Raw genomic sequence first — 14,937 nt, forward strand, 5'->3', positions numbered from 1 at the left:
TAATCGATACGCAAATGATCTCAAAACGTTATTTTAAGTATTTAACCACAGTTTTATTACACACTAACACACTTATAAACACATATAACTAGATATTAAACTATGTATAGCAGATAATTAAATGGTTATGGTCAAACTAATTATGACAAACAATTTAAAGATAAATAATTATCTAGATAACAAACTGTATTACATTACAATAAATGATTATCAAGTTAAGTCAGCAGTTCTATGTTGACACGAATTCTCATTGGTACAGTTATATTTGTATCTTAACTGTTTACAACACTTTTAACTGTTTGAAATACTGCGGTTCCTACCCCATAAATAGATTACATAAGCTGCATTTGAAAATGACCTTAATTTTTTGTTCAACTTTTTTTATTTAAGAGTCCATTTTTAGTGTTTGTTTATGCTTACAAAACTTTTTGAAATTAACCCTGGCATAATGCGATTTTTAAACGAGACCATCGATGTCGAATGTTTCAGATGATAAATGAGGAAATACACAAACCTATCTTCTATCAATCGTAAAACCGAAATTGTTCCGTTTGATGAATAGCAGCTATCGGACTACTACAGCATTATTAAAACGACTAGAAGTTAAAAGATAAATGTATTATATAGACTATATAACTTAATGAATATACAATTAAGGTTGACACGAATCATCACCGATTGTGTCATAATAATTTATGAAGTGTTAAAAAAACTTAGAAATATTTGAAATACTGCGGTTCTATCCCATACATAGATAACCGGAGCTGTATTTGTATTTTTTTCTCTTTCAGAAATACGGATCTTTAATGCTATTTTTCTTCGTACCTTATTCTTAATTCATCTTTTTTAATTCGAACGTCCCAGGTAAGTCTTTTGAAAAAAGAATTACTGGAAACTTTGATAAGTTTTTAAAATAAACCATTGATAAAGATATTTGTACATGCGGTGTTTATGGTCCTGACATACAGAAATGTTGGAGATGCTAAACAAAGTACATGTATGACGACAATCCTATCTTATATCAATCATAAAATGATATTTGGTCCGTTTAAGGGGGTAGACCTTGGTTCAGGGAGATAACTCTTTAAATCATCTGTACGTTTGTAAAAGTCAAGTTCATCAAAGTATTTTAAGCATTTACCTGAAACAGATTGAAAATAATCTATGTAACCTAGAAGCTTAGAATATATTTAAAAAAATGGTTGACACAAACGTACTGATGATTTAAAGAGTTATTTCCCTTAACCTAGGTCTACCTCCTTAAGTTTGTATGAAGTAAATGTGACCACATGGCAGTGACCAGATTAGTAGGCATTTCTATGTTTCCTTTTGAATGGCAGGTATTCTATACTTGTCTATATTCCTTTCGATTTGCGATTTAAAAGAGACAATAATACCCAGACTGTCAACGCCATGACAAAAATTAATCAAAGTATAACAAAGAGTATACTAACCACTGTATAAAAAAAGAAAAGTGGAGCAATAAGAACCCGTAACAAAAACTGGGGGTGATCTCAGGAAATGTGAACATATCTTTCTCTAATATTGTGTCATTTTTTCTTCTTCCTTCAGATACGAGGCCATGATTTCTTGCATATAATTCTTCAGATACGAGGCCATGATTTCTTGCATATAATCCTTCAGTTCTATAAGATAATATTTTTTTTTTGTTTTTCTTTATTCGTGTAGATACGAAATGACTCCTTACAACGACGATATCGGTTGACAAGGCAATGCTGGAATAGAAGATCACACATGGAAAAAACAATTACTTTCACAATCATATTAATGATCGGTGAGTTTGATTTTAATTAAAGTTGTTGCATGTATAATATATGTTTACTCTCAATGCTTGAATGGTCGGTAGGTCAGATTAGATTTAAGTCTTTGCATGCTTAATATAGGAATCCATATAATATATGTCATCCTCATTGCTTGAATAGTTGGTAATTTAGAATTTATTTTAAGTTATTGAATGCATTACATCTGTTCCCTTTCAATTCTTAAATTATCGTTTAGTCAAATTTAAATTAAAGTAACAGCATGCATGATATTGGTCCTCAAAATTGCTTTACTAGTCGGTAATTATCATTTTTAAGTGGTTGTATACATTTCTTCTTTCATTTCTATTGCCGAGTTGGTTGGTTAGTAAGATTTAAATTATAGTGGTTGCATGATTATTATCCGCCCTCACAATTGCTTCAATAGTCGGTACTGACCATTTTAATCAATGTGGTTATATGTATTAATACTTTCCTTTCAATTGCTGAAACGGTCTGTAACTTCCGATTTTTATACGCCCTTCAAAATTTTGACGGGACGTATCATGGTATACAAATGTCCGGTGTCTGTCCGTCTGTCTGTCTGTCTGTCTGTCCGGCGTAAACATGTCGCACCGTAACTTGAGAACGACTTATCCGAATTTCATGAAACTTAATACAGTTGTTTCTTATGATGGTCAAATGATCTGTATACTTTTTGGTGAAAATAAGATTAATACTTTTTGAGTTACGACACTTTGTAACTAAAACAGGGGGGTGTTTTTTTTCACATGTCGTACTGCATCTCAAAAACGATTCGGGATTATGGCTTAAAACTTTAAACACTTCTTGGTTATATTAATCTTAATATCTGTATACTTTTTGGTGATGATTCAAAGTTCATTTTTGAGTTATTGAGTATTTTGTAAAAAAGGGGGAGGGTTTTTTTTTACATGTCGCGCCATATCTCAAAAACGATTGATGATTATTGCTTTAAACTTTACACATGTCTTTGTTATATTAATCTAAAGATCTGTATACTTTTTGGTGATGATTAAAAATTTCATTTTTGAGCTATTGAGTATTTTATAAAAAAGAGGGAGGGATTTTTTACATGTTGTGCCGTATCTCAAAAACAATTTATGATTATTGCTTAAAACTTTACACACTTCTTTGTTATATTAATATTAAGATCTGTATACTTTTTGGTTTTGATTCAAAATTTTATTTTAGTGATATTTAGGTTTTTGTAAAAAAAAAAACAGGGTGGGGGGTTTCACATGTCCCGCCGTGTCTCAAAAAGAATATATGGTTATTGCTTAAAACTTTCTCAGAAACTATTTATGATTATTGCATAAATATTCCACACAAGACGTCGGGCGTATCATGCGCTCATGGCGCAGTTGTTTATTATTTAAGTGGATGCAAGCATTTGTCTTCACAATTGCTTCAATGGTCAGTAGTCAGATTCCTATTTAGTGGTTGTATGCATTATATCTGTTCTTGCAATTGTTTAAATGGTCTGTTTTCAGATTTTATTTCAAATGGTTGCATGCATTAATTCTTTCCTTGAAATTGCTTAAATGGTCTGTAAGTCAGATTTTAATTTTAATGGTTGTCTGCATTAAAACGGTACTAGCAACTAATTAAGAAGTCGGTTATTCTGATTTTAATTCAATTGGTTGCATGTATTAATTCTTTCCTTGCACTTACATACATTATTTGTAAGTCAGATTTTAATTTTAGTGGTTGAATACATTATATCTGTCCTCGCAATTACTTAAAAAGTGAATTATTCAGATTTTGATATAAGTTGTTGCATGTATTAATTCTTTCCTTGCAATTACGTAAATGGTATGTAAGTCAGATTTTGATTTAAGTGGTTTGGTACATAATGTGTGCTTTCTTTTTTAATAATAATTGTTAATGGACATTTTAATTTAAGTTACTGTAGGCATACTATTTCGATAGTGGACAATGCGTTGGGAACCCATCTTAAATGGCTAGGATTGCCAGTTTACTCAGCGGTTCTTCCCGATGCTCTTCTATTAAACATGCCCCAATATATGATATACATATATATAGATTAAAATGACATTTAACACCAACTATCACACAATATGACAGTCATCAATTCGAAAGTTTGATTAAACTATTAGACGAAATAACGTTTCATTGTTTAGATGTATGAAATATTTAGTGTTGTAACACTATTTATTAAAAATTTGTAAATGGTCGCATCACTTTATAAATAAACTCATCATAGATACCAGGACTAAATTTTGTATATACGCCAGACGCGCGTTTCGTCTACAAAAGACTCATCAGTTGAAGAGCATTGAGGACCAAAATTCCAAAAAGTTTTGCAAAATACAGCTAACTTAAAGGTAATTTTCTTCTATCCTTAATAACTTTCTATATCTACCTTTATAAGAGACGATCACACCAAAACATTGGAATGTCAGGAATGTATTCAAAAGTAAGTTTAATCTAGTAGACTTCAAAAATAAAATTCCGTCAACGCTTTATGTTTATGTTAATATGTATATTCACATTCCTGATTTTAAGGTACTAATGACTAACTTTTCAAAACAATTATTTGTTATGAGTCAGTTCCTTTCTTGACTGAATAGTAACACCAAAGCACCACAAAAATGTTTCTTGATTCATTATTATTGTATGTCTCTTTTTTGTCATTGTACAGATGATAAATATGAAAATTTGTGTTTAAACCGGTGGGAACTAGTATCCCTGCTGAAGATTAATTCAAGTGAAAGTTTGTGCAAACAAGATGATATTTCTGAGATAAAAAAAACTTTGTTAAGAGTTTAGTATGACTTCCATTATTATTAAACTAGTATACTTATTTTCTTAGAGGCAAGCTGAAGAACGCCACCGGGTGCGGAAGTTTCTCACTGCATTGAAAACCTATCGGTGGCCTTCGGCTGTTGTCTGCTCTTTGTCGGTTGTTGTCTCTTTGACACATTCCCCATTTCCATTCTCAATTTGATTTGTTCTAGTAGAAAATATTCTAAAGCCATCAGACATATGTCTTTTCTAAAATATTATGATGTTGTCATGATTCCGTATATTAACTGGATATCCTGTCATTGGTTTCAATTCAACGTGTCCAAACCAATTTTATTTCGAATTAAGACTATACAGTCGTGACACTGTAGTAGTGTATGTGTTGTTCGTATAACATAATATTACCTTGTCATTGATTTTATGACAATATGATTTGAGGTGTTCGAGCTTCACCTCGCTTTAAGATGTTCTACAGTAGACAATCTATTTCTAACTAATGAATGTTCGTCTCGCCTCTATATATTATTTGGCACCCTATTAACCATGTATTCATTTGAGGTTATGTCGGGTGCACATACAGATAATGAAAGATGGTATTCTCGATCAGCTTCCATCTTCTACTCTATGTATTTTGTCAGATATCTTGTGTAATCTTTAAATGTAACCTTTACTGATTTTTCTTACCTTTTAAACATTTTTTTATTCGAGAGTCAGGAGGAGTTTTTTGTAGACGAAATGCGCTTCTTACGTAATTATGAAATTCCAGTCCTGGTATATATGATGAGTTTATTTGAATGTCACTTGCACAGGTGTGATAAATAAAGTGTCTGTGTAAAAAATTAAACTTGTGATACATTTGCAATTCTAATAAAGTCGATAAACTTACAGATAGATCATTTTTTAAGTTTGTTAAGTAGAATGTCTTAAAATGTGACACACGACATAGAACAGTATTGCTACATCACCAATAAACACTTTTATAACTGAAACAATTAGATATATCAACAATAGCTATTAAAACATTTTTGAATAATCAAAAGCAAGGTTCTTCATAAGACCTCATTATTATGTAGGCGTGGCAGTCTATCACTCTTATTCAACCAACTGTTATATATAACAAACATTGAAGTTTGATTGTAGTTATAAGACATATACATTTATGTATCAATGTTAACAGGAAATATACTTTAACGTGGAAATTGTGGACTATGTCTGTTTGGGTTTTTCACACATCGTTATCAATATAGTGGAATTTGATGAGACTGTCATACAAGTGAAAGGTCTCGCTAGTTGTAAGACCAGGTTTAAATTACCATTTTCTACATAAGAAAATACCTGCACCTAGTCAGGAATATAAGATTTGTTATCCATTCGTTTGATGTGTTCGTGCTTTTGATTTTGCCATTTGATAAGGGACTTTCCTATTTGAATTTTCCTTGGAGTTCAGGACTTACGTGATTTTACTTTCTACTGCTTTAATATAATGCTGATTACGACGAAGTATTATCTAACAACTGACACAAAGTCCTGAAAACATGTAAAGTGACTATGTGGAAATAGTTTTAGACAAAAGTAGTATACCGCTGTTCGAAAATCACAAATAGAAGAGGAACAAACCCGAGTTTCAAACTAAAACTGAGGAAATGTTTGTCTATAGGAAAAGTATTTTAACCGAGTATGTTCAGACTATCTAATTAAATTCCTTATCTAAAGGTATTTGTTCTGGTGCCGAATACTCTAGAACCATTAGTCATATGTCTTTCTTAGTCGTATAAGGTTGACGCACTTCCTTATCTAATTGACTTCTAATACACTTGACTCTGATTAAGTATATCTTTAGGCTAAACAGTTTAGATATATTCTCTCATTTTTCTTTTCGGTCAGTTTTGGTCGTGTATTCAAGGTCAACGAAACTAATTATTTTTTATTTATTGATGATTGCTAAACGTCCTCCATCATGACCAGTTAACCATATAAAAACACTTGTCATTATGTCGGTACAAATTTTCTGTAGTACTGGTACACCAAGGTCCAGAAGAGGTTTACATAATAAAACATAAAACAGTGCAGAATAAATGACAAAACGGTTTAATAATAAATAGATAAATATAAGGCCACCGAAAAAATATGATCTTAACCACAACATCCATTTTAAATATACAAATCAAGAGAAGGGCCATATGTAGATTGAACGATGGTAAAAAGTGGCTGACGATGCTAGGAGACATAAATGATAAGAAGAAGGCAAGACAAATAAGCAATGACAATGTTAACAAAAGTAATAGCAAATGACAGTAAAACAATCCAGTCCACCAAATATGTGTGCTACACAGAAAGTTATAACTACATGTATACACACCCAAACAAAGAATGGGGTGATATAATGTTTTTAAGCAAGTCCTGTTCCTATAATGTAACTCGTGATGTTTCGTATTGTAAATACACACTTATACTCATTCGTAGTGTCAAACAATCACAACTGAAGAAAAAAAGAAGAACGGATTGTGACAATTGACACTATATTGGTCATCTGTGACATACAGACTATTAGGGGAAATGTTTTGGTCAGTAAATTTTAAGATCTGATGACTACTCTTGCTGCTCTTCCTTTTTGAAAATTTTGTCAAAAATTCGGAATTATTTGTTATATAAATGTAAATCAAACATGATAAACGCTAACCCATACTTTTCTTTTCATTATTCAATGGCATATAAAGCAGGATCTTCGTATTGTTCCGTAGCACCTGGGATCACCCTCATTTTTAGATGGGGTTCCTTAATGTAATGTTGTGTTTTATGGGATGTTATTTTCTCCTATTTAATCCTAAGCATTGTCAATTTATTCTCGCCTTATGCGTTTGATAATTCGCCTCTCCCTATATGGTTAAAAAACTATATTTTCAAATTTGTTCGAATCTTTGATATTTTTTTTCATTGTTTTAAAGATAAAGAAAATAGGTGCTACTGTTAATTGCAAGATCAATCTGGAAAAATCTTGTCCACCCAAATGTTTAGTGTCGTGTTTCTCTGTGTTTTTTTTATTTCCGTTATTGAAATATACCCTATTAATGTATAGCAATCTTTTGAAAAACATGTTATTTGAAACAAAAACAGCAATAAAATGACTGGCTCTCATTACATATAATTAAGTCTTTCCACTTTTCGTGGAAAGACCTTTTGTTTTTCTTCTGATTATTTGTTTTTCTTCTGCCGTCTGAGATGCGTTTTTGTCTTACAACATATCGAATGGATTTTTTCGCCAATGATGCTGTACAGTAATGGGGGTTTCAAAACTCACCCTGTGTGACCGAACACTTATTCTTATAGGAGTTATCTCCCCTTTTATTTGTTATCGCTATATCTCTAAAACCGTAAAAGATTTTAACAAACTGTTTTCACCAAATTGTTCGTCTACTCTTTAGAATGATTTTGTTTATTTTGACTTGCATGATCGGAAGACATCTTATGGGAGTTATTTCCCTTTGAAAATTTAAGATAGCCGATTTGTTGAATAAATTCATACGTTATAAGTCGTAGAGGCCTACAGTCTTTTGATATGAAGTCCTTGGTCCATTTGAAGGAAATTGAGGTCAAGGTCAAAGGTCAAGGTTATGCTCTAAATTTTGAATTTTGCTTGTTATAGTTATTCCACAGAAACTGTGACAGTAAATAATATGATGTGTTTGCCAAATAACTGTTTACAATAAGGCTCAACTTCTACCTATTTCAGTCAAAGTGTTTTGGTTTACCCTTATAGGAGTTTCCTCCCCTTATGTATTTCAAATCAGTATTTCTCCACAACCATACAAGTGATTGACCTCCCGTCTTCCGTTTTGAGTTCACTGACCTATGACCTTGAAATTGAGATCAAGGTCGAAGGTCAAGGTCATGTTATAAATTTAGAATTTTGCTTGTTATCATTATTCAAAAGAAACTGTTACAGTTAATGATATGATTTGTTTGCCAAATTACTGATTACAGAAAAGCGCAACTTCAACCTATTTCAGTCGAAGTGTTTTGGTTAACCCTTATAGGAGTTGTCTCACCTTATATATTTGAAATCAGTATTTCTCCACAACCATACAAATGATTGACCTGGGGTCTTTTGATTGAGATCACTGACCTATGACCTTGAAATTGAGGTCAAGGTCAAAGGTCAATTTGACGTTCTAGATTTTGACCTTTGCTAAAAATTATTTTCTGTTCATAATAAAACAATTAAGTCTTCTTCATATACCTATTAATCTTATTTTTTTTATATCAATTTGAAGAATCAAATTACATCAACAAGGAGTGACATTTTCTAACATAGTTTTTTTAAATTTCATTCTTATTATCGAGGTGGACAGACCTTCAATTGTTCCCTGAAGAATTGGGTTTTAATTGTTTTTATATTACTGCCAGGTAGAGTGTTATTTTAAATGTCATTGTACATGTTACATGTAGTGTGTTTAAGGAATGCGTAGCAGGTTATTTCAAAGTATGCACCATATTTTTATGCTTTTTGGAATAGGCAGAAAAAATGTTACAGTCTTTTCTTATAATTTAATTTTAAATAAACCATGATAATGATGTCACATGACAAAATGATATATATGAGCTGATAAACATAACAACGTCAGCCAATCAGAAGACGCGTTACATCTAAAATTAAATTATGTAATGATATTTTTGCACTTTTAACATAATATTTGATATTTCAGGTGCGTTTTCCCTATCATGGTTTCCATACGCTATCGTCTGTCTTTGGAGTATTTTACAAAGTTCGGAAGACATTCCTGTTGGTCTTGCTGTTTTTCCAGCAATTATAGCTAAAGCATCCGTCGTGTGGAACCCATTGATCTATATTGCTAGAACAGATCAATTCAGATGTGCCATGGTGAACACAATTCCATGTTTGAGAGTCGTCTCTAATATTGTTTGTGATAACAATAACTTCGCAATAGAAGATATAGAAATACCAGCGAATAATGAAAACCGGATTACAGTTGTTAAATATTCGAATCAGTTTTCACCAGGAAAGGATATGCTAGAATATAAACTTGAACAACCTGGTCCTCCAAAAGTTGAAGTAAGAAGAAAAAATCAGAATGACTCAAAAAGTCCTAATTGTAGCCAAAACAATGGCGGCATGTCATTTTGCTCTCAATCAAATAATTCAGCAGACCAAAATAATGATGCCATTTCACAGTCGATTGAAAATTGTAATAAGGACAGGGACATCAAATCTGAATGAGGCACAGACAATTTTATAGTGTTTCATGTCAGTCATGTGTCTAACGAGAAAACGTCAACGATTGAAAGTTGTTTGTAGTAGAGTGAATGTAATTGTTTGTCTGAAGTTGTTCTGAAAAGTCATTACAATGAAAGCGATATTATCTTTAGAAAATTCTAAATTATATTAGTAGATAGAAAATTATAATTGGCGTAGGTAAATTTATTGAACTACATACTGTAAATTCAGAAATGATTGCATGCATTTTTTTTTTTGCGATTTTGTTATTTTACACTTAAAAGCAATTCTAATTTTTGAGAATTTGAGAAAAATCCTGTTTAATTAATGTATACAATTTCATAATGCGAGTTTAAATAATTGCGATTGCAACCCTGTCTCATGTGACGCCCAGATATAAAAATTCGAAAGTCAAAAAAAGGGGTACAAAGTTGTACAGCTCTGAGATTCAAAAGTTCAAAAAGGTTGTGCCAAATACGGCTAGGGTTTTCTGCTTGTGATAATAACATCCTTATTATTTAGAACAATTTATGCTATTGCAAAGAGAACAAAGGAAAATTACAACAATTATACAAAATCAACTCAAACCAAATCGACATAAAAGAGTCATCATAAAGAGACCAGGTTTGAAATGGGGTCTGCAGACGTGTGCATAAATATGAATTATACTTCACAAACCTTCAATTCGAGCAGTTAAAAGACTTATTCCAACTCCATTAACAATAAGCTGAGATATTTGCACAACTTCGTTTGATCGTGCCATTCAATTTCTTATTAACGAAATTAACGAAATGAAAATCATTATCAAATAATGCGGGTTATCTTTGAGGGTTACAAGAAAACAATGCTCTCGTGCAACTACAATGAAATCATGACTTTAAGTACAGAAAAGGAAATTCTTAATTGCTGACTGTTTAATAAAACGAATCTAAATATGGATATTCTTCAGGTCCATTTCATCAATATGCAAACTTTTGAATTAGATATTATAAAATTTGGGCTTGAGAATCACTGATGAGATTTTTATCCTGCATATTTTCAAATTAATACCGGTAATGTAATCGATTGTAGTATGATATTAAATTTACAATGTTTCGAAATGATTTCATACTATTATTATTTATTACCGTTATCATGTGCTCACTGTATATATCGTATGGACTTCGAAAAAGAATTTATTAAATCCCATCTTCAAGATAAATTCTAAAAATTGGATTTCATAAACTTACCATTCAAACACTCTCCTGTATAAATCAACAGAACAAACGTACGTATAATTGTTTGACTTGGTACATACAAGTTTTAAGAACTGAGACTAAGACGAGCTAATACTGGTTTAATATCGAGGTTAAACTCTAACTTGTATAAAAAAAAAAGACACGAAAGATGCCAAAGCTAAAATCAAACTCATCAGTCGAAGCCAAGGCGAAAAAATAAAAAAAAGATCAAGATACATATAACAGCACATAAAACATGTTAAACAAAGCAAACTCAAAAAGACATACTTGGTTAACATGGCATCATAACTGTGAAAAGAAACATCACAGACATACAAACTGTTTGAAAAATTAAAAACAAATCCAAAAATATATAACAAATATGAAACTATTCAACTTGTTTGAATTTTAAAGTACACTAGGTTTCGTTAAACTAATTTCCTTTTCTGTAGGTCAGAATGTCGTATGTTGATTGCTAAATTCAAGGCAGACAATTTACTTCATCGTATGGCAAGTACTCTTTTACCCTTCACGGAAATGCTTGATCAAATTATTAAACACGGGAAGTTGTTTTGTACAAAATAATATAGTTTATTACTTTGAATTTGAAATTTGAAATTTGACAGACAGTAATTAGAGAACATTCAGTTTAATAAATTAAATAACACATATTAGAGAGTGCGATCCCGTACGAAATATTTAGTAGGATTCCACCAAGACACTAGTAGGAATGAAGTAGGAATCTACCTAGAATCAAAGATTTCATATAGAAAGTAGGCGGACATGGAAAATGAAAAAAATTCTGATTGGATATTTTTATATTCCTACTACCAAAATCCTACTACCTAGGTGGAATCTTAAAAGTCTGTATGGATTTTTGTCTGTTTTGAAAATCTAATTAAATCATTTATTTTCCTACTACTTGTACAAGATTCCTACCAGAATCAATTTATAGATTCCTACCAGATAATCTTTTTACCTGGAATTATCTTGAACTGGATTCCTGTTTGCTATGTACACACATATTGCAGTGTTAAATGCAAGCAAGTTCAAATTCACAAATTCAAAAGTTGGAGGGGAAAAGAATGAAAAGTTGTGTTGGAACACAATGCTGCAAGCTAGGGTCACACAACTACAATATAGAAATGTAAGAACATATGGCTTATGAAGACTGAAGGTAATTCTTTTACATTCAAAATAAAAAAAATTATCTGCCTGCCAAAAATATTTAGTAATCAATTAATTCAACAAAAGTGCATAATTTTATACATTATTTATTCACTCTTAATTTCAACTAGGCATATTTTGGGCTTATCTTCATGTTTATGTATTACACAATTTCTAGCTTGCATATATTGCAGTTTCCTTATACATTTCAAAAGTCCATTTTTTCAAAATGAATTTATTCCATGAATTTCCTTAGTTCTTTGTTCATGTTTTGTTGAGATTCAAACTTAAATCATTGACCCAGTTGTGTATTTGTGAATAAACACTTACATTTTGTATATTTTTAGATTCCTACCAGAAAATATTTTTCTGGGTTGAATTTTGAAAAATTCATACTAGGTTTTCTAGTAGGAATTTTATTTTCATACCAAATTATTCCTGCAAATTTGCATATTCCAGGTAGGAATATATACAATATTCCTACTTAGAAATTCCTGCTAATTTAAATTTTTCGGCTATTTTCCGTGTGGATTCCTACTACTGTCTGACTGGAATATCACTATTTTCTGGTAGGAATTCAGAGCAATATTCCTACTATATTCCGTGTACATTCCACCTGGAATATTTCATACAGGAATTAAAACAGATTGATACTTCGCCTTACTTTGCAACACTTTGCCAATAAATTAGGAATTTCAAGTACAAGGACAAACAAGATAAAAACAAAACTATAAAAACCTCAATGTAGACATAGCTAGATTATCTATTTATCATAACCTCTTCCTTTCATGTTTTTTTCTTATTTTGAAAATCGTGCAATAATATTGGGTAATCCTGTCTGTTTATTTGTTTTATCAACTATACATGTAGCACGTGATTAAAAGGGAATCAGTAAATTGCAAAAATGTAAAGCAGTTTAATATTGATCAAGTGTTAATTCATAAATGTCTTCATTTTTTTTCAAATTCCAAAAATCTGTTTCATGTATTGAACACTTTCATTTGAAAATATTATTCTTACGTCATTTGGTCAGTGATAGATATTTGTCTCATTGAGATTCATAACATATATTCTTGTTTTTATCTTGTTGTCAATTACAGACACATTTCGGAACCATAAATCTAAAGCTTTAATTTGATAAGTGAATTCAATGGTTTTTTTTTATCTATAGACACTATTATTTGTATTTCATTGCCTTAAATTACTAACATCACGACACACTTTTATATTACAATTTTATTTAGTTCGACCATTGAAATGAAATCAAATTAATACAAGCAAAATGAATATTTAAAAAAGAAGATGTGGTGTGAATGCCGATGAGACAACTCTCCACAAAATACCGAATGTTATAGCAATTAACAGCTATGGGTAACCGTATAGCCTTTAACAATGAGCAAAGCCCATACCGCAAAGTCAAAAAAAGTCTTCTTTTACTCTGTATTTAGATTATTCTATACAAAAAAATAAAATATGGTTTGTTATTTCTGTTAAACAATAAATATATGTCAACTAACCAGCAACCTATCGAACAGATATGTAGTATCATCATATTATTGTCAGTAAGACGACTCTCTATTCAAAATGAAATTGCTATTAAGACCAAAGGAACTCAAAACATCCAGTGAAAACAATTCAAAAGAGAAAAATAACAACCCCTGATTTAAATACAAATACAATAAAGGAACAGCAAATATGAAATGAACCAACAAATGACTACTACTAAATTCCTGACAATTTTAAAATGCAATGTAAGTATTACATTTTGTGGACAATTATTGTACTTTGCATAAAAAAATTAAGATGTAGTATGAAATATCCATCCAACCCTAAATGTCGTGCATGTATTGAACTACTAGTAATAAGCATACGACCCTCAATGTAAAGCCTTTGCCCCCTTCGGTATGACACGCTATATAGGGTTATGCAATGACCAGCGTAAACACATTCTAAAGAGTTAGACTATGGCTTGCTGTATAAATAAAACAATGAAACGAAAGAAATATTGGAACTCCCTACAAAACGAAAACCACATTCCCGTTACACCATCAGATTTTAGCGTGTCATACCATCAAACTTTATCGTGTTATCTGATCGCACATAAAAAAAACCATCACACTTTAGTGTTTGCCACCATCGCACTTTAGTGCCTGACATTTTGGCACTTTAGTGTCTGACACCATCTCACTTTCGTGTCTGACACCATCGCACTTTACTGGAGACCAGCGCAATTAACTCTATACCGTTCTTATGACCCAAACTCGGGTCATAAGCACTGTTTTGCGTAAAATTTGGATTCAAACCTTAAGTTCTTTGCCATTTGACTATCAACAAATTTCAACAAGAGCTTCAATGAAACCTGTGAGTTTCAGCTTCACGTTAAAATGCCAGTTGTATAATTTTGGGTTGATCTTTGTGGTTAAATAAAGCAATTAAGCTATCATTGTTTTAAAAAAGATCAGCTAACTTTAACAGAAAAAACTTAAGAATTGTGTAAATCTCGAATTATGAAAATATTGTGTTTGGTTTCTATAAACCGCAAAAATCGGTCACTTATAAAAAAGAAGATGTGGTATGATTGCCGATGAGACAACTATCCACAAAAGACCAAAATGACACAGACATTAACAACTATAGGTCACCGTACGGCCTTCAACAATAAGCAAAGCCCATACCGCATTGTGAGCTATAAAAGGCCCGGATAAGACAATGTAAAACAATTCAAACGAGAAAACTAACGGCCTTTTTTTGT

At 31.4% G+C, this 14,937-nt stretch overlaps 1 protein-coding gene across 1 annotated transcript; it reads left to right on the top strand.

Moving 5' to 3' along the window:
• The first annotated feature begins 1,701 nt into the window (after nt 1-1,701).
• Nucleotides 1,702-9,934, top strand: LOC143058211 (green-sensitive opsin-like). The gene is made up of 2 exons (XM_076231670.1): nt 1,702-1,795; nt 9,272-9,934. Exons 1-2 carry the CDS (start codon nt 1,756-1,758, stop codon nt 9,802-9,804), a joined length of 573 nt encoding a protein of 190 aa, XP_076087785.1. The 5' UTR covers nt 1,702-1,755; the 3' UTR covers nt 9,805-9,934.
• The last annotated feature ends 5,003 nt before the right edge of the window (nt 9,935-14,937 follow it).

Source organism: Mytilus galloprovincialis, chromosome 14, assembly GCF_965363235.1.
Source record: "Mytilus galloprovincialis chromosome 14, xbMytGall1.hap1.1, whole genome shotgun sequence".
Lineage (NCBI taxonomy): Eukaryota > Metazoa > Mollusca > Bivalvia > Mytilida > Mytilidae > Mytilus > Mytilus galloprovincialis.

Bases quoted from the DNA above. Each gene is read 5' to 3' on its own strand.
- LOC143058211 (XM_076231670.1), top strand. From the start codon at position 1,756: ATGGAAAAAACAATTACTTTCACAATCATATTAATGATCG. The intron at 1,796-9,271 runs GTGAGTTTGATT...TTGATATTTCAG, and splicing joins CACAATCATATTAATGATCG to GTGCGTTTTCCCTATCATGG.